Raw genomic sequence first — 24950 nt, forward strand, 5'->3', positions numbered from 1 at the left:
GATCAAGGAACTCCAAGTATGAAGAATACAAGGAAGCCCTCTCTAAATTGATAGAAAAGGAGACAAACTTGGAGATCATCCTTGGAGACGATGCCACCTATCATGTGAAGGGAGTAGGGAATGTTATCCTTCAATTGAATCAAGGTAACACTATTCATTTGCAAGAAGTACTATATGTAACCAATCTCAAGAAGAACCTGGTGTCCATTTCGATAATGGAAGACAAAGGATTCAAGGTGGCTTTTATCGATGGAAAGGTACGTGTTTGGAAAAGAAATTTTAAATATGCTTTTACTCTTGGGTTTAGGGTTGACACTTTGTATCAAGTTGGAGGAAGTCCATTGGGAGCCATGTCTTGCGACACATCTCTACAATCTGAACTATGGCACCAGAGGTTTGCCCATCTTCATTATAGGGCCCTACCTGATGTGAGATAGATGGTGACAGGTATGCCCGAATTCAAAGTAGAGCATGAAGGTGTATGTCCAGGATGTGTCGAAGGAAAACTTACAAGGGGACCATTCCCTCAAGTAATAACAAGACCACAGACATATTACAGTTGATCCACTCCGACATATCTGGTATGATGCCCGTAAACTCTTTGGGAGGATATTTATATTATCTCACCTTTACGGATGATTATTATCACAAAACCTGGACCAACTTCTTGAAGAAGAAGGATGAAGTGCTCGCCTGGTTCCGACACTTCAAAGCCTTTATCAAAAACCAATCTGAGAAGAAAATCAAGATATTGAGGACTGATAATGGGACCGAGTACAAATCCAATGATTTCCAAGATTATTGCAGAGAAGTTGGCATTAAGAGGGAGACTACAACACCATACACTCCAGAGCAGAATGGTGTGGCTGAAAGGAAGAATTGCACTATTGTAGAAGTTGTTCGTGTCATGCTTCATGATCAAGGGCTTCCGCAGTTCCTATGGACTAAAGCTGCAAATACCGTTGTGTATGTTCAAAACTGATGCCCTCATCAAGCATTGGACTCCAAGTCTCCAAGACTCCCGAAGAAATGTTCACTAGTAAGAAACCTGATGTCTCACATTTTAGAATTTTTGGAAGCCCCATATATTTTCATGTACCGAAACAGAATAGAAGCAAATTGGGTGCATCTGGGAAAAAAGGAATCTTTGTGGGCTATAGTGAAAATTCTAAGGGATATAGATTTTATGTGGCTAGTCAAAGGGAATTTGAGATAAGTGATGATGTCACCTTCGACAAAGATATGGCCCTCAGGAAGATCAACAACCTTCCTATCCCAAGAAAGGACAAAGAAGCTGACACTGGAAAACAGGGTGCAAAAGAAGATGAAACAATGCTAGATGTTGATGAACCTATGGATCCTATTGATCCTCCTCCTCAAGAGCCCTCCTCCTCCAAGAGGAGACCCTCATGGCTTAAGGAGACTCTCGAAGATACTAAGAAACATATTGCACCAAGGGGGACCTTCCATGAAAGCAAGAAGCCGAACAGGTATCAAGGATACTTGACCGTCATGAGCACTATCATTCAAAATGAGCCTTCATCATTTGAAGAAGTCGTGAAGCAACAAGTATGGAAGGATGCTATGAATGAAGAATACGAGTCAATTATGAAGAATGATGTCTGGGATGTGGTACCCAGACCCCAGGACAAATCAGTTGTCACCTCTAAATGGCTTTACAAAATCAAGCATGGAGCTGATGAAAGTGCAGAAAAGTTCAAGGCTCGCTTTGTTGCTCGAGGCTTCTCTCAAAAGGAAGGTGTAGATTACGATGAAATATTTGCACATGTTGCCCGATACACCACCATCTGCTCGATGATAGCCCTTGTTGCCTCGCAAGGATGGAACCTACATCAAATGGATATCAAGACCGCTTTCTTGCATGGTTTGATCAAAAAGGAAGTCTATGTGGAACAACCCGAGGGGTTTAAGGTTCATGACCGAGAATCTCATGTATGCAGGTTGAAGAAAGTTCTCTATGGATTGAAGCAAGCACTCTGGGCTTGGTATGAGAAGATCAATAGCTATCTGATGAAGTTGAAATTCACTAGAAGTGAAGCCGATCCGAACCTTTACTTTAAGGTTGAAAATGATAAACCTTTCATTCTGGTACTTTATGTGGACAACCTCTTTCTGACAAGTGCAGACCCTCTCATTCACAAATGTAAGAGGGAGTTGGCTTCTGAATTTGAGATGAAAGACCTAGGACCGATGCACTACTTCCTAGGGTTGGAGGTCTGGCAAAAGCGAGATGAAATTTTCCTATCTCAAGGAAAATATGTTGTGAAGATATTAGAAAGATTTGGGATGGTGCACTGCAAGCCTGTGACTACCCCGATGGAACTTAACTTTAAGAAGTTATGTGGTAGTGTTGCTGGACCTGAATTAGGAAACGCTTATGAGTATCATCAACTCATAGGAGCATTGATGTTCTTGGTGAACTCCCGTCCGAACATATGTTTTGTAGTTAACACATTGAGCCAATATATGGTTGAGCCTCCTCATATACATTGGATTGGTGCCAAGAATCTTTTGAGATATCTTCGAGGCACAATCACTCATGGACTGAGATACATTGTCGAAGATGTGAGGTTGCATGGTTATTCTGATGTTGATTGGGTTGGCAGTGTGGTGGATCGCAAGAGCACTTCTAGATGTTGTTTTTCTTTGGGTTTTGCTTTGATATCCTGGATGAGCAAGAAGCAGAAATCGGTTGCCTTGAGCACCGCTAAGGCCGAACACATAGCTGCTAGTATGGCCTCCTGTGACGCTGTCTGGTTGAGGAAGCTCTTAAGTGAGCTGTTTGGACATGTGCTCGATACCACTGTGATCCTCTGCGACAACCAGAGTGGGATCTGATTATCAGAGAATCCCATGTTTCATGATCGCTCCAAGCATATAGATATAAGGTACCACTTTATCCAGGATATGGTACAACGAGGAGCAATAAGGCTCCATCACATTGGAACTAATGAGCAAGTCGCCGATATTCTGACAAAACCCCTAGGGAAATTCAATTTTTTGGCCTTCCAAGAATGACTAGGAGTCATGGAGAGACCCTCTTATGAGGGTCATGTATGATATGGACATTGAGATCTGGGAGCTCCGGGGGGCTTGGGTTACTTCTTGGAGCAATGAGCAACCATAGGGTGAGTGGTTCAGCCTTCCCCTAGTGGTTTGTTGTGTACTAGGTGAGTGGTTCAACCTTCCTGTGTGATACCCCTTGGCGACATGTAGGCAGGATGAGTGGCTCATCCTTCTCCTACTAAAACATCCTACCCATGGAGTCTGGGACTCATGGGAAGTACCTCTCATCTAGCCAATGAGTAGGGAAATGAGGATAGGGACCATAGTACTACCGATGGACGCATTGTGTACTACCATACTCCCTATGCTAGGATGATTGATATTGATCTGCGATCAATGGAACTAACTTTGGGTCAATAAGAGTGATATGAGACACTCTCTTTTGATTGGAACTGACTTTGGGTCAGTAAGAGTGGTATGAGACACTCTCTTTTATTTGGGACTGACTTCAGGGCAGTAGAGAATGGTCTGATATATTCTCGATCACTTCTTCTTCTTCATAGTTCAGCAGAGCAGTGCATTGATGGCAGAGATAGTACAGATTGGCAGATGGATTAGCAGACGGAGTTCTCCCTAGTTGAGAGGGAGTGTTAAAATTGGAAACTAGGGCTAAACTCCACATGGGTCATCTTATTTATGGCAGTTGATATTTTTCTTGGATTCCTCTCTCCGGGAGGTGTAGGATTGATCTAGATATCATTTGATTCCAACATGTACAAATGAAGTTATGAATTTATTTTGATTATGGACAAATTGTCAAGGTCGGCCAGCAAACTTATGTAGGCTCAGAAGCCCAACAATCACGTCTATTCATCCTCAATGTTTACTATAAATACATGATGCCTTAGCCTCATTTGGACACACTCATCTTCACACTTCTCTCTCTCTCTCCTCATTGAATGGGTGCAGATTTCTGGGCTTCTCTCTCTCTCCACACGTCTAAAATTTCAGGAGGACGAAATTTCAGGAGAGCAAAATTTTAGGAGGCCGAAATTTCAGGAGACCGAATTTTTGGATAGTTTGACCATGCATTGACCAGCAACGTTGACATGTTTGACTGCGTTTTTGGGTGAGATATTTCTGTTTGGGCAAGCCGCATTTCTAGGCACAGAAATCAAGGTCAAACATTGACTTTGACCAGCGTTGACTGCAGCTAGGGTTGACCGCAAGGTTGGCTGTTTGACCAAGTTTGACTACACTGTTTTGGGTTGTTTTGAGGGTTGATTCATCTTGCTATTTGGAGGCCAAATTTGACTGAAGTTGACCAAATTGTTGACGGTCAAATCTGCCCTGTTGACCAGCGTTGTCTTTTCTGGTTAGGGCTCTTTTACTGCTGTTACAAAATATCAGATTTGTAAATTGTACAATCTCTCTTTGCTGAACCATTGAAGACTACAAGAAGATTTGATCAAGGGTTTCCCCACATTGGGGTTTGTCCCTAGCTGGTGTCACATCTTATGTCCTCTTGTCTTGGCTTGTCTTCTACTGTTTATATTTATGTTCTATCTGCATATTACTATCATGTTGATGTGATTGCTAATATGAATATTGACACTGGGCTATTAACGAAATTAAAGTAAAATTTCTCTAAAGCATAGAACATACCATTTTGCCTAAAATTAACATAAATGCACACTACATAGTACAAATTACAAAATTGAACTATGACTTGCAGTTTACTATCATATGACATATTATGGTATTCGATGTCCATTGTTCAAAAGTTTAAAACATCATCATAAATTACATTTACATATCATCAAATATGTTTTCATCCACGTAATTAAGATTCACATCATCATTTGGATCCTCTCCATGTGTGGGAGCATCACTGCCATGTCCACTTGAACATGCAATTATTGGTGCCTCTTCATCAAACAAAATCATATGAGACATGACATTCAACGTCATATCCAAATCAAGACACTCTAGAAACAATCAAAACCCTTAAAAATGCCCGAAATGTTTCAAAATTAGGATCCTGCTTTTCCAAAAAAATGGAAATGCTTCAGAATTAGGATCCCGCGTTTCCAAAAAAATGGAAATGCTTCAGAATTAGGATCCTACATTTCCAAAAAATTGTAACGTTTCCGTGTCGTTTCCATGTCGTTTCCGTGCCGTATTGTACCCGTTTCCGTTTCCGAAACGCCGAACGGCATTTCTGGCATTTGGGAGGGACGTTTCCGTTAACTTAGGTAGCAACTAATAAAACCAAGGCATTGGAGCATCCTTCCAGTTGGATGTGGAAAATTGAATGTTTTCTAGAGTACTAGGGAGTTGGAACTTCCCCTTCAGTTGGAGCTGAAGCATATGATGTACTCATAAAATTATTAGAAAAGCGTTTGGTGGTTCTTCTCCCAGAATGGTTTCCACCTAAAAGTTTCTGGTGCATTGTTCTTTGATGCGTTGATGTTTTATGCTTATTTTTAATGCTTTGAAAATTTAATAATTGTTAATAGATAAGAAATATTGATTCACCCCCCTCTCAGTTTTTCCAACACTAATTTGGTTAATCCTACATATTTTCTATACCTATTGTTTGGTTACTTAACCTTATAATAAGTTATAGTGGCTCTTGGGTTATTATAAGTTATAGGCTCAATAGCATACTCTCAAATTATCTTTTAAATTTTTCATTTCATTTTCATCAACATTAAATTAATTTCCAAACTATTGAACTTGAATCCCTATCTATGAACAATAATTGTTAGTAACCTTGCTCCTTGATCAAATAAGTAACAATATAAATATTTTGAGTAACCATATAAGTAACCTTGTTATTGCTCTACAGTAGCAATATTAGTTTTTGTATTTTGGGCTTGTAACCTTGCTATTGCTCTACAGCAGCAAAATTAGTTTTTGTATTTTGGGCTTGTAAGAATGTACAAATATGTCCATTTCAGTGCTAGTTAGAGGTTATAAATATACGGGATCAGAACTGAGGGCAGAATGACATAGATTATATTTCGAGGATATTAATGTAAAGATGATATGTGAAAATGATATGTACTATTTGGATTTGATGTAAACATTTTCAAAAATAACGCAAAATGTTCGTTTTTTCTTCTCTGAAACAAAAAACAACCATATAAATATTTTGATTTGCTAAACATGTGTTATGAAAAATTGCTAATATTATCAAGTTAATGAGTTTTGGTGCATTGCATGTCATTTACTACCAGTAAATTTGTATCAGAACAGATATTTACCTATTGTTGAAGACGGATCTCCAATTAAATGAAATATAGTTATGTGGTCTTCAATGGAAGAGTGTTTTTCATATCAAACTTTTGATATTATTATAATGAAAATTTCATTTCAATCAAAGAAATTTACATAATCACAGTTCTATGAAAAAAGAAAATAAGTACCTGAAGAGCTAAAGGACCCAAAAAGCAAGGTTTATCGAAGAGATGTGCCAAACTGAGATGTTTTTTTGATCCCTGCATTTACTTTATAATCAGATACTTCATACTACAAAGGGAATTAACATATTGTAAGAACGTAATCCAAAAGATAAGCTTAGAAAAAGTTTAAGGATTCTTCTAACTTGTCGCACTTGATTGCCTAAACACAGCAGATACTCAAATTCATGTAGAGTGAAATCTTAAGAACAGACAAATTGAACTATTTAACACAAATATTGCTTCTTCAACACAAATAAAGAACCAAAAACTCCATTTAGTACTCACTTCCTTGTGCTCCACTGTATTAATCTTACAACACTAAAATTTACTAAAGAACGCATCACAAATCCAATAGTTGTCCATTCTAAAAAATTGTGTTGGAGCATTGTACTCTTACCTCATTTGAAGGAAAGGAGATTAGACATCCATCTAGTGAAATGTCAATAATAATTTTAAGTATATTTCTTTCGATGAAGAAAATAAAAGGGGCATTTGAATTTTCAAGAATAATTGTGCCTCCAACAGGCAACAAGTATTTTGTTTAATTTAATATGATTGGAACATTTCATTACATATGTCTGTACACACCGGATATATCTACCTGATCTTATAAGAAAAGGTTCTCCATAAAACAAAAGCTACAATTTCAACCAATTGTTTGACAATTGATCAAATAGTAACAACATTGGAAAGAAAACAGATTAAAATAATATTACTTCATAAAATATAGATGATAAGTCCCTAAGTTGGACATAAAAATACACAAAGTGGGCCTTGGAACATCATGATGACAAGTGCTAAATTAGATATTGAAAATATATTAAACAATATATAGGAAATGAAAAATCAATAATAAATCCCTAATAGTTTCAACTTTAATATAGAGTTCAAACCAAGCAACTGTGAAAATTTCTAAATAGAAATCCAACAGCAGTGATTAATATTATTTCTTCTACTTATTAACTCAGAAATAAGTTATTCATAGTGTTTCTACGGCAAATATCGAAATAAATTCTATATTCACAATTAAAATACTGCGGAAAGTGAATGCAAAGAAAAATACTAGCACAAGTATAACCATGTTGACACAGTTATTTTTGGACAATTGTCCCCAGAAAAACCCAATGTGGGAAAACTTGTACAGCAGATGAGGGTTTATTTATTATTCTTCAGCAAAAATCTCATGTACAAGATACAACTAGCAGAATAGAAGAGGATTCTCTGTGAGAAATTTTATAGACACTCATCGACAAGTTTTTGATCCAAGAGAGAACCAGTTGCCTCCTCTGTGTCTCACTGCATCAACCCCTGCGTGAGAACTGTGCAGTCCCAACGTCACACTGTCTCTACGTTGTCCCTCCTCTACGTCACAGCCTCTGCGTTGTCCTCCCTCTGCTCTACGTCTTCTGCTCCTGACCTCCAGACTGATGTTGATACCCTCTCTCTCCTTCTCACCTGCAACTCTCCCTCTGATTCGATTTTCTCTTGCCGAACTTCGACTAGTGAGAAAATCGATCTTACTCAGGTAACTGAGTATCTGCCTTTGGTGTGTTTTCCAAATGCCCCTCAATGTCCTTCTTATAATCTTCCAGTTGAGAACCAACGGCCCAGATTAGATTCTAATCAATGGCTCAAATCATTTGGACTCAATCTTCGTCTTTTTCTAAAAGTTACACCCACAGTTTAGATTAATACCCATTAATTATTTTTATTTCCTAAGTTTAGACTTAGGGTCCCATTAAAAGTAATTAATTATTTTAATAAAACTGTCTTTGGGTGGAATTTCCCAAAACGATTTCTAGGTATTGTGGAATACATATATCTAAGCGTCCTTGCAAAATTTGAGACTTAGAGCACATCCGATGCTACCAGAAATCAACAACAACCACCATCAATATGTCAGGATGATGTATCATAAATAGTAGACAATCATGGAGCACGAAACACCAGAGCACTCTAATCCTAAAGGATTTCCAGATACAACACCTCTTCAACCACCTTGTTTCAATGTCCTAACTGGTCCATTTGCAAGGCAATAAGTTGGCTAGAGTTTAGCGTTTATTGGTTTTAAATCAACAAAAGACTTCCCATAAGACTATTTTCAGTCTTTTGAATAGGACCGTGAACATACAATTTTAACTTAAACAAACTCTCATCTTAAAGTATGTTATAGAGAGCAATGTAAAATGGTTCATCCTAGCCTAAAGTGTGTCCAGTTGATTGCTCTTTGAGACAACCACAAACCAAAGTCCTTGTACCCACAAATATGCCCATCCATGAACCTTATTATTCCAGCCTTTTTCCCACATAAGAGGAAATTAACCAAACCTACCCTCTCTAATAAAAAGGTCAAAAAAATATTCTATTGATTTTATTTCAACCTAATTGTGTTATTATTATTATATTATTGTACAATGAGGATTTTTCAAATGTTCTCTACCACTCATGTGAGGAAGAAATTAGCAGCCAAAAGCATGAAAATGACACTCTTGTTCAGATTGGTAGGCATAGATGGTATATAGGATCATGATTGTTCTAGGCCTCTATTGATTTTATTTCAACCTAATTGTGTTATTATTATTATATTATTGTACGATGAGGATTTTTCAAATGTTCTCTACCACTCATGTGAGGAAGAAATTAGTAGCCAAAAGCATGGAAATGTTGACACTCTTGTTCAGATGGGTAGGCATAGATAGTATATAGGATCATAATTGTTCTAGGCCTCTTGAACAACGTAACCTTTTGGAGGTGTTACCGATAAAATTATCAAGGTCGTCAAGGACCTTGCAACATGCTAAAATTGACACACACACACAGAGGATGAGGGCCCACTATCACCTTGGTCCAAATACCCACTCTTTAAGCCTAACTCTCTCCTAAAAGGCTACAAAACGATTCCCTTATAACAACTTCACCCAATCAAGAATGATTAATGTTTTTCTATGGACTCTTGGGTGAAGCAGAGGAGTTGATTGTTTGTATTTATACTGGTTTAAATTGTAAAATATGTAGTAACAATATAAACCAGCAAGATAAAGCACTCAAAATTAGAGATATGTTATATGTAAATAGCGTCGAGGAATGTACAATTAATATAATAACCAAATCTACAAGTGTTTCTTTGTTTAGAACTTTGGTTAGAGGGGTTCCTTTGTTAAATTGTTTGTTGCCCTGTGATTGTATGTTAAGTTATGGTATGTTCTATGCTTATAACAGTTTACTTCTTTTTCTTATTATATTCCACCGATTAGCAATCACATGTACATAAAGTAAAGTGCAGATAGAACATTAAACGATCGACAGAAAACAAGCCAAGACAAGAGACGCAAGATGTGGCGGCTAGCCAGGGACAAACCCCACAATGTGTGGGGAAACCCTTTGATCAAATCTTCTTTTATCTTCAATAATTCAGCAGAGAGAAATAGTACAATAAATCTGATTCATATCAGCAGTAGCAAACCCTAGATCAGTAGCATTAGCATTAGCGGCTTCATTATCAAACTAGGGCAGACCATATCTCACAAACCGACAGTCGGATTGACTTCAATCCAACACCAAAAGTTTCGGCTTCCAGAGGAGGTTCAGATGAACCTACAGCGCAGTTCAAATGAGGAGATCTTCTAGGCCACGCAAGTCAATCTTTACTTCTGCAGTTGCAGCTTCAGTTTTAGCAGTTTCCGGCTTCAAACTAGGGCAGTCAATATGTTGCAAACCGTTCGTCGGATTGACTTCATTCCACCACCAAAAGTTGCGGCTTTCAAAGGAGGTTCAGATGAACCTACAGCGCAGTTCAGATGAGGAGATCTTCTAGGCCATGCAAGTCAATCTTTACTTCTGCAGTTGCAGCTTCAGTTTCAGCAGTTTCCGGCTTCAAACTAGGGCAGTCGATATCTTGCAAACCGTTCGTCGGATTGACTTCATTCCACCACCAAAAGTTGCGGCTTTCAAAGGAGGTTCAGATGAACCTACAGCGCAGTTCCAAAGAGGAGATCTTCTAGGCCACGCAATTCAATCTTTACTTCTGCAGTTGCAGCTTCAAATTCAACAGCTTCCGGCTTCACGTGTGAGAGAGAGAGACCCATTTCAGCGCAGTAGAGAAGAGACTCATATCTGCGCAGTAGAGAGAGAGAGATGTGATGAGATGAGTGAGACCAAATCAGGAAAATTCCTCTTATATTTATACACAACGTTGGTGTGTGAATAGATGCGACTGTTGGGCTTCTGAGCCTACATGAGTTGTAGGTCGGCTTGATAATAATTCCATAATCAAAATAAATTCATATCTCCATGAATACTTATCGGAATTGGATGATCTTTATATCAATCCTACACCTCTCGACGAGAGGAATCTAATAAAAATATTATTAGCCATGAATAAGATGACCCACATGAAGTTTTGCCCTGGTTGCCAATTTTAACACTCCCTCTCAACCATGGAGAACTTCATCTACAATCTGTCTATCGGTCGTTACTATTCATCCATCAAATGCACTGCCTTGTACAGCCTGACCCTTGCCCTGCTCTGCTTTATTTTGCCTGTTCTGCTTTGTCTTGTTCTGCCCTGCACTGATCTGTACTGTTTTGTTCTGTTCTGCTCTGCTCTTGCATTGTTCTTTTCTACTCTGCTTTTGTCCGAATTATGAAGAAGAAGAAATGATCGAGGATGTATCATACTGACTCAAAGTCAGTCTCAGAGTATGTACCACTGGTCCCAGACCAGTCTCAACCAACCCAAAGTCAGCGTCATAGTGAGTACAACTCCAATGGTCCCAGACCAATATCATCCTCCACTGACTCAAAGTCAGTCTCAGAGTATGTACCACTGATCCCAGACCAGTCTCAACCGACCCGAAGTCAGCGTCATAGTATGGTACAACTCCTAGTACTGGTCCCAGACCAGTATCATTGATCCCAGATCAATGGAGGTCATCCTAGCGTAGGGAGTACGATAGTTACAATGATGCGTCCATCGGTACTACTATGGTCCCTAACTTCATTTCCCTGCTCATTGATCAGATGAGAGGTACTTCCCATGAGTCCCAGACTGCATGGGTAGGATGCCTCGACAGGAGAACTAATCAATCCTGTCCTCACAGGAGAACACATCAATCTTGCTACAATTGCCATGGAGAACACATCAATCCTGCTACAATTGCCATGGAGAACACATCAATCCAGGCTGCCATGGAGAACACATCAATCCAGGCCTCACAAGAGAACTAATCATCCTACTACACAGGAGAGCGAATCATCCTGTTCCACAAGAGAGCGAATCATCTTGTCCCACAAGAGAGCGAATCATCTTGTTCCAGTGTGCACCACCAAGGGAGGGTGAGTCACCCTGTGGTCATATGTTGCTCCAGTAGGAACCACAAGCCCTCAGAGCTCCCAGAGCTCAATGTATGCAACATGCAGGACCCTTGTACAAGGGTTTCTTGCCGACTCCAAGTCGTTTGGGAAAATCACAGATTAGATCTTTCCTCGGGGCTTTGACAAGGTGTATCAACCTGTACATCATCTTAATGTGATGGAGCTTCCTTGCTCATCGCCTTACCATGTCTATCTGCTGGAGCAATTGACAAATACGGGATTCCTCAATAATCGAATCCCACCTCTGGTTGTTACAGAGAATCATAGTGGTATCCAATGTAACTCCAAATAGCTCACTGAAGAGCTTTCGCAACCAAACTACCTCACACGAGATTATGCTAGCAACAATATATCCTGCTTCGGCGGTGCTCAAAGCCACCGACTTCTGCTTCCTGCTCATCCAGGATATCGAAGCAGATCCCAAGGTGAAATAGTGCCCGGAAGTGCTCTTACGGTCCACCACACTGCCTGCCCAATCAACATCAGAATATCCAAGTAGTCTCACATCTCTGGCAGTGTATCTTAATCCATGAGATATTGTGTCCTGAAGACATCTCAGAAGATTCCTGGCATCAATCCAGTGAGGCTCAACCAAATATGAGCTCACAATACTAACTGCAAAACATATGTTCGGACGGAGGTTCACCAAGAACATCAATGCGAATGAGTTTTTGAAACTCAGAGGCATTTCCCAAGTCTGGTCTGACATCACTACCATATAACTTCTAAAAGTTAAGATCCTCGAGGTAGTCACAGGCTTGCAGTCCATCATACCGAATCTTTCCAATATATTTACCACATATTTCCTTGAGATAGGAAAATTTCCCTTGGCTTCTGCCACACTTCAAGTCCTTGGTCCTTCATTTCAAATTCAAAAGTCATCTCCCTCTTACATTTTTGAATGAGAGGGTTTGCAACTGTTAGAAAGAGGTCATCCACATACAACACTAGTATGAGAGGCTTGTCATCTTCAACCTTAAAGTAAAGGTTAGGGTCGGCTTCACTCCTAGTGAATCCCAGCTTCATCAAGTAGCTATCGATCCTCTCATACCATGCTCGGGGTGCTTGCTTCAGCCCATAGAGAGCTTTCTTCAACCTGCATACATGAGATTTTCGATCATAAATCTCAAATCCTTCGGGTTGCTCCACGTAGACCTCTTCTTTGATCGAGCCATGCAAGAACGTAGTCTTGACATCCATCTGATGTAGGTTCCATCCTTGTGAAGCGGCAAGGGCTATGATCGAGCGGATGGTCGTATATCTGGCAACAGGTGCAAATATCTCATCATAGACTATACCTTCCTTTTGGGAGAAACCTCGAGCAACAAAACGAGCCTTATACTTTTCGGTGCTTCCATCTGTTGCATGCTTTATCTTGTAAAGCCATTTGGAAGTAACAACAGTCTTGTCCTGGGGTCTGGGAACTACTTCCCAAACATCATTCTTTATGATAGACTCATATTCTTCGTTCATAGGTATGATCGTGCTCATGATGGTCAGGTATCCTTGATACCTATTAGGTTTCTTACTTTCACGAAAGGTTCCTCAGGGTGCAGCATGTCCTTCAGCATCAAGTAACCCCTTAAGCCATGAAGGCCTCTTCCTAGAAGAGGAAGGCTCATATGGAGGAGGATCAATCGGATCCATGGGTTCTTCTACATTAGGCATTGATTCATCATCCTTTTCTTTCGGTTCCCTGGTGTCGGCTTCTTGAGAGCTCCTCAAAGTCGGAAGATTGATCACCTTGCTGAGAGCCATATCTTCGTCAAAGGTGACATCATGACTAATTATGACTTCCCTTTGACCGGCTACATAGATTCTATAGCCTTTAGTATTTTCACCATAGCCCACGAAAATTCCCTTCTTTCCAGATGCTCCCAATTTATTTCTTTTCTCTTTCGGCACATGAAAGTATACAGGGCTTCCAAAAATTTTAAAATGAGAAACATCAGGTTTCTTACCGGTGAATTTTTCTTCAGGAGTCTTGGAACCCAATGCTTGATGAGGGCATCGATTTTGTACATATACGGCAATGTTTGCAGCTTCAGCCCATAGAAACTTAGGAAGACTTTGATCAAGTAGCATGGCCCGGACAGCTTCCATAATTGTGCGGTTCTTCGTTTTTGCCACACCATTTTGTTCAGGAGTATATGTAGTAGTCTCCCTCTTGATGCCAGCCTCTTTACAAAAATCATGGAACTCATTAGATTCATATTCAGTCCCATTGTCAGTTCTTAAGATCTTGATCTTCTTTTCGGTTTGATTCTCGATTAGGGCTTTGAAGTGTCGGAACCAAAGGAACACTTCATCCTTCTTTTTCAAGAAGTATATCCAGGTCTTTCGAGAATGGTCATCTGTAAAAGTGAGATAATATGAGTATCCTCCCAAGGAGTTCACAGGCATCATACCTGATATGTCTGAGTGAACTAGTTGTAATATATCGGAGGTCTTGCTTTGACTTGAAGGGAATGGTCCCCTTTTGAGCTTTCCTTCGGCACATCCCGGACATACACCTTCTTTCTCTACTTGGAATTCAGGCATCCCTGTTACCATCTGTCTTACATCGGGTAGAGCTTTGTAATGAAGGTGGGCAAACCTCCGATGCCAAAGTTCGGACTGAAGCGTTGTGTCACAAGACATGACACCTAGCGGACTTCCACCGACTTGATATAAAGAATCAACTCGAAACCCAAGAGTGAAAGCATCTTTAACATTATTTTTCCATATGCGTACCTTACCATCGCTGAAGGTTACCTTATAGCCTTTGTCTTCCATTGCCGAGATGGATACCAGGTTCTTTTTGAGATCAGGTACATATAATACATCTTGTAAGTGAATCGTATTACCTTGATTCAGTTTAAGAGAAACATTGCCTACACCTTTCACTGGGTATTTCATGTCATCTCCAAGGACAATTTCTAGGTTAGTTTCTTTCTCTACCAGATTATAGAGTACTTCTTTGTAACCAGTGAAGTGTCTTGAGGCACCACTATCAATGAGCCAAATTCCCATTGAGTCCGAAGGAGCAGAGGTAGATAGAGCAGCTGGTAGATAATATTCAGCCTGCTTATCGTCAACAGTGTTAGATTCATACCTGGAATTTCTAGCCTTCTTGAATGGTTGCCCTCTTCCTTGATTTCCCACATTCCTTTTTCCTTTGTTGTTGAATTTTCCATTCCTTCGATTACCATGAGAGGGATTTTGATCATCGTCACGGTGAGAGTCCTTTCTATCAGGGCATTCCCTTGCATAGTGACCTGCTTTATTGCAAATGAAACATCGTCCTTTTCTTCCACCCTTAAATCCAGCCTTTCTTTTCGATTTAGACCCAGAATTATTTCTTTTCTTAGCATGAGAAGAAAAAGCAGCAGGAGGACCTTTAGGCAAGGGCATTTCCTGCTCTTCTACCCTTGTTTGTTCTTGAATGCATCTAGCCATTAATTCCTCGAAACTAGGAATTACATTATTGTTCAGAAGAGTAGTTCTGAACACATACCATTCAGATGGTAATCCTCCAAGAGTTGTGAGTGCCATTTCTCTGTCAGTAATGGTTTCCCCAATAGATAGGAGATCATTCTTGATCTCAGTGATTCTTAAGAAGTATGCTTGCATACTTTCATCTTTACCCTTCTTGATTTCCCTCAACTTATTTCTAAGAAACAAAACTTGATTTGCATCATTAACTTTAAATAAACTCACCAGTCTGTCGTAGATTTCCTTGGAGGTGTCTAGATCAGAGATGTAGGCCACCAAGCGCTTGTCGATAGAGTCCCAGATGATCTTCTTTGTTTTGACTTCTCCATTTTTCCATTTGTTCCAGGCAGCAGCAGATGCATTTGATGAAGGCTCAACAATATTGCCTCTTACATGGTCCAGCACTCCTTGATCTTCAAGGGTTAGATCTATAGACATCTTCCATCCGTGATAGTCAGCTTTCTCACGGAGCTTGTCTTCGGCAGGAAAGAGTGTTGAGGACCCCATAGTTCTTTTAGGATAGCCTTGCCAATCTTCTCTTCAATGATTGCTCTTGCTCTTGCTCGGGCTTTGTCTTCACCTCAGCTCTGATACCATGTTAAGTTATGGTATGTTCTATGCTTATAACAGTTTACTTCTTTTTCTTATTATATTCCACCGATTAGCAATCACATGTACATAAAGTAAAGTGCAGATAGAACATTAAACGATCGACAGAAAACAAGCCAAGACAAGAGACACAAGATGTGGCGGCTAGCCAGGGACAAACCCCACAATGTGTGGGGAAACCCTTTGATCAAATCTTCTTTTATCTTCAATAATTCAGCAGAGAGAAATAGTACAATAAATCTGATTCATATCAGCAGTAGCAAACCCTAGATCAGTAGCATTAACATTAGTAGCTTCATTATCAAACTAGGGCAGACCATATCTCACAAACCGACAGTCGGATTGACTTCATTCCACCACCAAAAGTTTTGGCTTCCAGAGGAGGTTCAGATGAACCTACAGCGCAGTTCAGATGAGGAGATCTTCTAGGCCACGCAAGTCAATCTTTACTTCTGCAGTTGCAGCGTCAGTTTCAGTAGTTTCCGGCTTCAAACTAGGGCAGTCGATATATTGCAAACCGTTCGTCGGATTGACTTCATTCCACCACCAAAAGTTGCGGCTTTCAAAGGAGGTTCAGATGAACCTACAGCGCAGTTCAGATGAGGAGATCTTCTAGGCCACGCAAGTCAATCTTTACTTCTGCAGTTGCAGCGTCAGTTTCAGCAGTTTCCGGCTTCAAACTAGGGCAGTCGATATCTTGCAAACCGTTCGTCGAATTGACTTCATTCCACCACCAAAAATTGCAGCTTTCAAAGGAGGTTCACATGAACCTACAGCGCAGTTCCAAAGAGGAGATCTTCTAGGCCACGCAAGTCAATCTTTACTTCTGCAGTTGCAGCTTCAAATTCAACAGCTTCCGGCTTCACATGTGTGAGAGAGAGAGACCCATTTCAGCGCAGTAGAGAAGAGACTCATATCTACGCAGTAGAGAGAGAGAGATGTGATGAGATGAGTGAGTCCAAATGAGGAAAATTCCTCTTATATTTATACACAATGTTGGTGGGTGAATAGATGCGACTGTTGGGCTTCTAAGCCTACATGAGTTGTAGGTCAACTTGATAATAATTCCATAATCAAAATAAATTCATATCTCCATGAATACTTATCGGAATTGGATGATATTTATATCAATCCTACACCTCTCGACGAGAGGAATCTAATAAAAATATTATTAGCCATGAATAAGATGACCCACATGAAGTTTTGCCCTGGTTGCCAATTTTAACATTGTAGACTAAAAAATCTGCAAGGAAAATGCAGAAACCCTGAAACAGCCACGCAATAGTGCCTAGACACTCTAGATCAAAGATCTAGAGGTGGGGAGACTAAAAGATTACATATCAATCACTTTGGAGTCTGGACAACACCCAAGCCTTAGACCAGCAATAAATTGAAATTTCTAGCAAGTTAGAAATTCTATCATTGAAGTTATGTGGTCAAACCCACCAAGTGAAAACCCAGAAAATTATTCCAACAAAAAGATAAAGTTATAAATTATAATGGCTAGAAATGATGTATTTTAGCTCTAACTAAAAGGCATTATCTTGTAAAACCAATTTAGAGACTAGCTAGAAGGTTCTAATGATGGTATTTACTTGAAATGTGCCCTGACCTTTGAAATAACTGCAGATTTGTTAAGTTACAGAAGTATTTTAATGCAGATCTACAAGATAACACTCAATATACCTGTGATGATAATATGGAATAAAGCTCAAAAGATAAGTATATTGACCCTTGGTCTAGATCTATATTTTATGCTTAATATTCTGTTAGTTTCTAAACCCAGCACTGAACATTTAATTCCTAGCAAACAGTTATTGAATAAACACACAACTAAGTACCTAACAAAATATTCAGCAAAAGCACAATTATACAAACAATCTCTATCACATATGACACAAACAGATTTCTGCACAATCAAATCAGTTCATCACTAAGATTACTCTAAACTTTCTTGGGCTCCTGTCCTGAGATAATGGCCCAACTGAGGAATTACATATATAGCAATAAACCTAGAGTTATCCACCTGATCAAGCCCTAGATTTGTCATTTGATCTTCCTTGGCTTATCTAGATTTGTCTCCCTTGCTGCTCCTTGCAACTTCCTCAAACCCGACACACTGGAGTATCAAACTCCTCCTAAGGCCAGTATCATTGCATGGTATATTTTTTTCCCTCTCCCTAGCCTTCCTTTTATAAATTTATATGGGGCTAAAACCCTAACGCTAACCCTAATCTCAAAGTGATTAACAGTTGAGATTAGATCTCGCTTCACTTGAGATAAATGGCTAAGATTAAAACTTACTAAAGTAAAATACTTTATTTTTCCTAATTTTCTTTTAGCTCAATAAGCCAACATATTAATGTGTGTTTTTCTGAAGTTAAACTTAGGCTAAGTTATATCAGCAACTTGCTCAACCTAAAGCAAGTGTTCTAACGAGAATGTGAACAACTTCTACTCGCCTACACACAAATCTTATCCAGAAGTACCTACCCAAGCTACAAAAATCAACCTATCCCAAGGTTTAGCTAGTGAATTTATGATAAAACTTAAGGCACAAGATAGTAAAATAAACTAATCTAAAACAAAAAATAAAAAGTTTTGTATTTTAAAATAAATTTGTTGTAGAGAAATGACATACCTTACCACAAAGTATTACCTTCAAGATTCTTGAGTTGTGAACCACAATCATGTTAAAATTTCATAATGTACTTAGTCAATGATGTGGGATTGGACTCAAAGAGAGTGTATCGCCCTCATATATGTCTAAAACCCTCCACAACTTTTTGAATCCATCTAAAAGTGGCATCTAACGAGATATCTCCAATCTTCGGGTCAACTATGTTATGGAATGACCTTCACCCAATTGAAGCTACGTGTAACAGACATCCTTCAAAATTATCTTGTAACAGACATCCTTCAAAATTATTTATTATTATATTTTTTTTCCACAAATAAATTGAAAGCCCTGGAAACTCTGTTTAGTTGCCAATCTGTTTAGTTGGGCGCTTTCATCTTTTCAATCTGGGTGCAAGGGTGTACACAGACGTTGCCTGAGATATAAAAAGGCAACTACATTCAAGTTCCAAGGAAGGTAGACTGGTTGTTCTATCATGGATTTCCACCATAATTCACTGACAACAATTCCAAGGTCATGAATGACCTATCTGTAAGGATCGTTTTACCTAGCTTGGAATGTAAGGCAACCAACCAGATTTTTTGTGAAGCATCAATAAGGAAAGTGTTAAATTATGGTATGTTCTATGCTTAGAGCAGTTTACTTCTTTTCTTCTTATTAGCCACGGATTAACAATCACTTATACATTAAGTAAAGTGCAGATAGAACATTAAACGATCAACAGAAAACAAGCCAAGACAAGAGACACAAGATGTGGCGGCTAGCCAAGGACAAACCCCAATGCGGGGAAACCCTTTGATCAAATCTTCTTTTATCTTCAATAGTTCAACAAAGAGAAATAGTACAAAATCAGAATTTTGTAATTTTATATCAGCAGCTGCAAACCCTAGATCAGCAAAGTCAAACTTGGTCAAACGAGTTGAAATTGACCTCCAATATGCTTGGTCAATTTCCGAACAACTAGCTCTCGAACAGCCTGAAGAAACAGCCTTTGAACAGCCCCAAAAACACAAACTGTTGTTCACTGAAGTCAACCTGCTGCCCAAAACTAGGGCAGTCAACGCTGGTCAAACCTGTGGATGGATTGCCTCGATTTTTGTGCCAAAATTTGTGGCCTACCTAGGAGAGGCAGCCACACCAAAACCGCACCCTTGATGAGTCAACGCAAGTCAAAGAGACCTTCAGCAGCTTTTGCGTACTCCTTTCAGCGTCCTCCTTGCCCTGATGCATTCTCCTTCCCACGTGTGAGCTGCTCCTTGTATAACCCAAAGCTAAGGAGAGAGAGAGAGAAGAATGAGTGAGATGAGATGATGAGAAAATGAATCAACCTCTCTTGTATTTATATGATTCACTAGGCATGTGTGCCACACATTTAACTGCTGGCCGACCTTAACAATTTGTTAAGTAAATACAAATAAATTCATATCTCCATAAATACTTGTCAGAATCAGATGATCTTTAGATCAACCTTACACCTCTCGATGAGAGGAATCTAGGAAAAATATCAGCTGCCATAAATGAGGTGACCCACCTGGAGTTTGGCCCTAGTAACCAATTTTAACAGAAAGGCAAGCCTTATTCATTTAAATGCATCAAGGCATCAATAGAGCCCAACTAGACTTTCTCTAACTTGACATTGTAAAGCACCTACTGGTATTTAGTTTTCTTTGTAATCTCACTCAACAACGTATTTCTCTAAAATGTGCTATGTATTGGCTTTATGAACTGTCCCATGGAGTTTAAACAGCTTGGTTGATTGGGAGAATTTCCAATTATCCTGATGGAAATGTGGAACTTATTCTGCACCTTCATTTCATCCCAAGGGTATAACTTCACTAAACAGACCCTGTGATAAGGACTAATCAATGAATTTATTAAAGAGCCCTTCTGGATTTGATAAGAAATATGCCTCTAAAAGAACCTATACCAAAAAGGTTTAAAGGGAGGGAACATATTTTACCTATTGAATCAAATAAATGAAGACTAATTTCCTCAAAACAGTTAATGATTAGGGATGGCAGACTGATGCACATATTTTGTTGATGTAACACAAAAAGATGGATCTCGGTAAGGTAGTCTCCTTGTTGTTGGTGCCCAACCCACACTTGGAGGAAAAATGCTGTGGATTACGAGTAACATACAAGACCAAGACCACCATACTATCTATCATGTCACTCATCACATTGCTGTTATACATTGTATGCTGCCTAGTGGTGGAACGAAGGGGCTGCATATTACATCAAGCCTTGTGTCATAGTAATGAACAGCTACACACATTACTCAATCAGCATACATTTATGACAATGTCTTAACCTGCTGTTAACTCAACACATTCTACCTAACCATGGGATAGAGGCTGCAATCTACATTATGCCCTGTGTTAAAATAAATGACTACCTAACACCATGACAGCAATCTTTTCTACAGTTAAATGTATGTAGCAACTTGCTGTTATAAAGTTATATTCTGCTCACTACTGAAACAAGGGCTGCAAGATTTAAGTGACATTACATCAAACTCAACATGGAGTTAAATGGCATCGCCATTCTTAACAGTATATTCAGTCCTTGGACAATGACAGCTTAATCAAGATTCAAAAGCTTTCTCGACTAAAGGAATGAGTTCATGAACTGATGACGATTGGACAAAACAACTGAAATGTATTAATCTAGGCACAGGGAGGTACCCAAAGGCATATACTCCACTAATCAGCTATATTAATTACATGTGGAGAACAGTTTGATCAATTTAGTTTGAATTTGTGTTTTTGTAGCCTGTTAAAGATGAAGCCATTGTTTGGAAACCCCAGTGACCTAGCTTCAGGTCTGTCAGGAAGGGCACTGATGGAAGAATGTTTTCTAGAAGAGGTAATTTGCAAAAACATTTTGAAACTCGGATATATATAAAGTATTCATGTCAAGGGTTTGGCTTCAAATAAACTCATTCACAAACTTATGATGCTCAACAACGTCATATCGTTTGAATGTATTTATCATTAGCGTGTGTTACCCTTACCAAATATGCTATAGTAACAGCACATCACATAACATTTCAACGCTTAATAGGTATGCAGTATGAGTAGGTGACAGTACATACAAGCTGTTGTCTACGTAACAAGGATGGCAATCCCAGGTACAGCAACCAATTCCTCTTCTTCATTATATTCATGAGACAGCTAATAGGCCTTAATGAGATTCAATGCAGAGTTTACACCAACCAGAGCTGCTACTAGGAACCTTCCAGGGGTAACTTCAGTTAATATGCTAGCCAAAGAGTTGAGGTATCATAGTTGATATCGCAGAGGATTAGGTGGCCTTCAGGCCAAAATCCCTTATCCTAACCTCCAGGTAGAATAATGCATAAATCAGATGGCTGACTCAATAACATACCAGGACCATGTCTAATTACCTGTGGGCTCAGAATCTGAGGCTTTCATTGATCCTATTGTTGGAATTTCTAAGTTTGACACGTTAGAAACCCTTAATGCACTTTACTGATTTATTCCTACCTAATTGTTCTATTAATTAACAAGTTATTTACCATGTAAATACTGGAAATAAATACAAGTACATGCTCAACACATTATAAATCATCAACTGAAAGAAATAGAAACAAGCACACAAGTGACACCGTTGTTTTTGGACTAATGTCCCCGGAAAAACCGAATGCGGGAAAATCGGTGCAGCTATCTGAAGGTTTGATTTATTAAGCAGTTTCAGAATACAATCTGGGTGCCAAATCCAGCATACCCAACAGAGAAAACTCTCGGCAATAGTACCTGTCCTTCAGAGACAGATGCTCCGGCTAAAACCCCGGATAAACACTCTGGCAGCTCCTGAGCTCCAATCTGCCCCACTAAGAACCCTAGCATCAACCTCTAGGGACTACGTCAGCCTCTTCTACCCTCTGCATCAGCTTTCCCGGCAGTTCCGTCTTCTGCCCTCTGCGTCAGCTTTCCTCACTATTCCTAGCAGTTCCCTCTTCTGCCCTCTGCGTCAACTTTCCCGACTGTTCCGACAGCTCCGGCTTCTACCCTCTGTGTTAGCTTTCCCGGTTGCTGCGCTGATCCTCTCGGCACTATCTCTGCCTCTCTGCTTCTGTATTCACTGCCCCTCAGCTGCAATTCCAATCACTCTCTCAACTTTCTCAGCAAACCCAGCCCCAGACAGTTGAAATCTTGATCTCTTGGTGCGTTCTCCAAGTGACCCTCAAGCCTCCTCTTATACTTTTCTCGTTGACAAATCAACGGCCGAGATTAAGTCCCTAATCAACGACTAATATTAAATCTGTCTTGATCCATGACTTTTGGACCATTCTAACATAGTTTTATATTAATTCACATTAATATTTTATTTTCCCTACGTTAGACTTAGGGACTCCATTAAAAATATTAATTATTTTAATATCTCTCAAATTGTTTAGAATCTACCCAAACCCTTTCTGGGTATTGGAGATTTCATGTGTCTTAGCCTCTCCAACAATTTTCGTGGCTAGAGCACATCCGATGCTACCGCAAATCAAGACTCCCTCTTAGTGAGGACTATGCTCTAGTAATACTCCTCACTGAGCATCACTCTGATCATCCGACATCGGTCCCTGTGCTGATGCTAGGCCTGCTGCCCAACATCCTTTGTACTATTGCATCCTGTACTGCTACCCATGGACCTGCCACTACCACTGCTGCATCCGTACTACAACTCCGTCTCATCATGCTGCATCGTGCTGCCCATAGTAATACCACTGCTAACTGCGGCACTGCAACTCAGTTACTGAGAAGTAAGTAACTGATCTCCCAACTCTGACATCTCCGTCAGGCTAGAAACACTCCTGATGTTGAAGCTCCCTCTGTCGCTGATAAGTGCTCCCTCTCTGACCTCTGCGTCGCTGCAACAACTCTATGCATCTCGCACCGTTGCACACCTCTCTTTGCCATCCTGCACTGGTGCAACACTCCAGTGCCTCTCGCACTGTTGCAGCTTGCTAGCCTCGCGTTGTCCTAGGAATCCTAAACTGTAGCTCCCTCTGTCGCTCCATCCGCATCCGTCTCTACCGACATCCACCAGTCCTGCTACTCCTCTTCGAGGCTTCTGTAGCCAAGTATAATCCAAGAGGTTGGATACCTTGAGGATCCTACCCGTCATCTTTTGTAGTCCTGACTACAGCTCGATGTCTCCCCACATTCGCTTAAGTGGTGTGTGTGCACTTATGGCACAGTCATCGTCTGTCTCCACTTCCTTCTCTACCCTTGCTGGCGTTGCCTTGGTCTCGGAAGCCTCTCTCTTGCTCTTCTTCCTTGGACACTAGGTCGCATAATGACCTAGCTCCCCACAGTGGAAGCATTTGACCTTGGAGAGGTCCTTCGTCTTCCACTTTTCTTGCTTACCCTTAGATGCTAGGGCAACATCCGCCTCCTCCTCCTTCTTGATTCTGATCCCCTTGCTGCTGTTTCCCGTCTTGGTCACCCTCCTGATCTCTTCTTGGCAAAGAGCCGCCCACATTTCCTCCCAATCTGGAAGAGTCGCCCTGCCCAGTATGCTCTGGACAAACACCTCCCAGTCTTCTCAGACTGCATTCAGGGTTGTTCTCACCATCAACTCTGGATATGTTGTGGCCCCTATGGAAGTCAGCTGATCTCAGATCTCCTTCAAAAGACCAAGGAAGGTGTCGATCTATTCTCCCTTCTGTATCTGGTATGACCGCAGCTGATTTTCTAGGAGCATCTTTCTCTGCACAGAAGTATGTTGATACAACTTGGTCAAGGCCTCCCACATCTCTTGTGTCGTATTCTTCTTGGTAAGATATGGTACTATATGATCCTTGACCCCATCAAGAATGATACTCTTGGCCCTCGCCATTGCTTCCTCATACCTGTCATTGTCAGCTGGGTCAACTGGGACCACTATCGTCTTCAAGGCGAAGTGCTTGACACGGTTTTTGTCAAGTACAGATAAGATTTTATCCTTTCAGACTACAAAGTTTGACGCTCCGTCCAGTCTGTCCCGGTCTCTTACTTCGTGTAGTGCTATTTCGCTGCTCTTCAACTTCCCTCCTGGAAGTTCTCGATGTGACTCCCTCTGAGCCTCGACTTCCCTCCTGGAAATCCTTCTGCCAATGTCGAGATGCCCCTCTCCAATCGTTTGTGTCAAGCACAGATAAGATTTTGTCCTTTCAGACTACGAATTTTGAGGCTCCGTCCAGTCTGTCCCGGTCTCTTACTCCGTGTAGTGCTGCTATTCCGCTGCTCTTCAACTTCCCTCCTGGAAGTTCTCGATGTGACTCCCTCTGAGCCTCAACTTCCCTCCTGGAAGTTCTCGATGTGACCCCCTCTGAGCCTCAACTTCCATCCTGGAAATCCTTCTGCC

The 24950-nt window shown here is 40.3% G+C and overlaps 1 protein-coding gene across 4 annotated transcripts in view; it reads right to left on the reverse strand.

Moving 5' to 3' along the window:
• LOC149209011 (uncharacterized) overlaps positions 1–24950 on the reverse strand; it is a 392284-nt gene that overhangs the window by 288012 nt on the left and 79322 nt on the right. For all 4 annotated transcript variants that reach the window (XM_089396248.1, XM_089396247.1, XM_089396246.1 and 1 more), the window contains one exon: positions 6459–6530. In XM_089396248.1, the coding sequence (XP_089252374.1) occupies positions 6459–6530 (72 nt within the window). The remainder of the gene's footprint in view (positions 1–6458; positions 6531–24950) is intronic.

This window comes from Pinus tabuliformis, chromosome 1_2 (genome assembly GCF_031772625.1).
Source record: "Pinus tabuliformis cultivar Carrire ecotype Pingquan chromosome 1_2, CPIR1, whole genome shotgun sequence".
Taxonomy (NCBI): Eukaryota; Viridiplantae; Streptophyta; class Pinopsida; order Pinales; family Pinaceae; genus Pinus; species Pinus tabuliformis.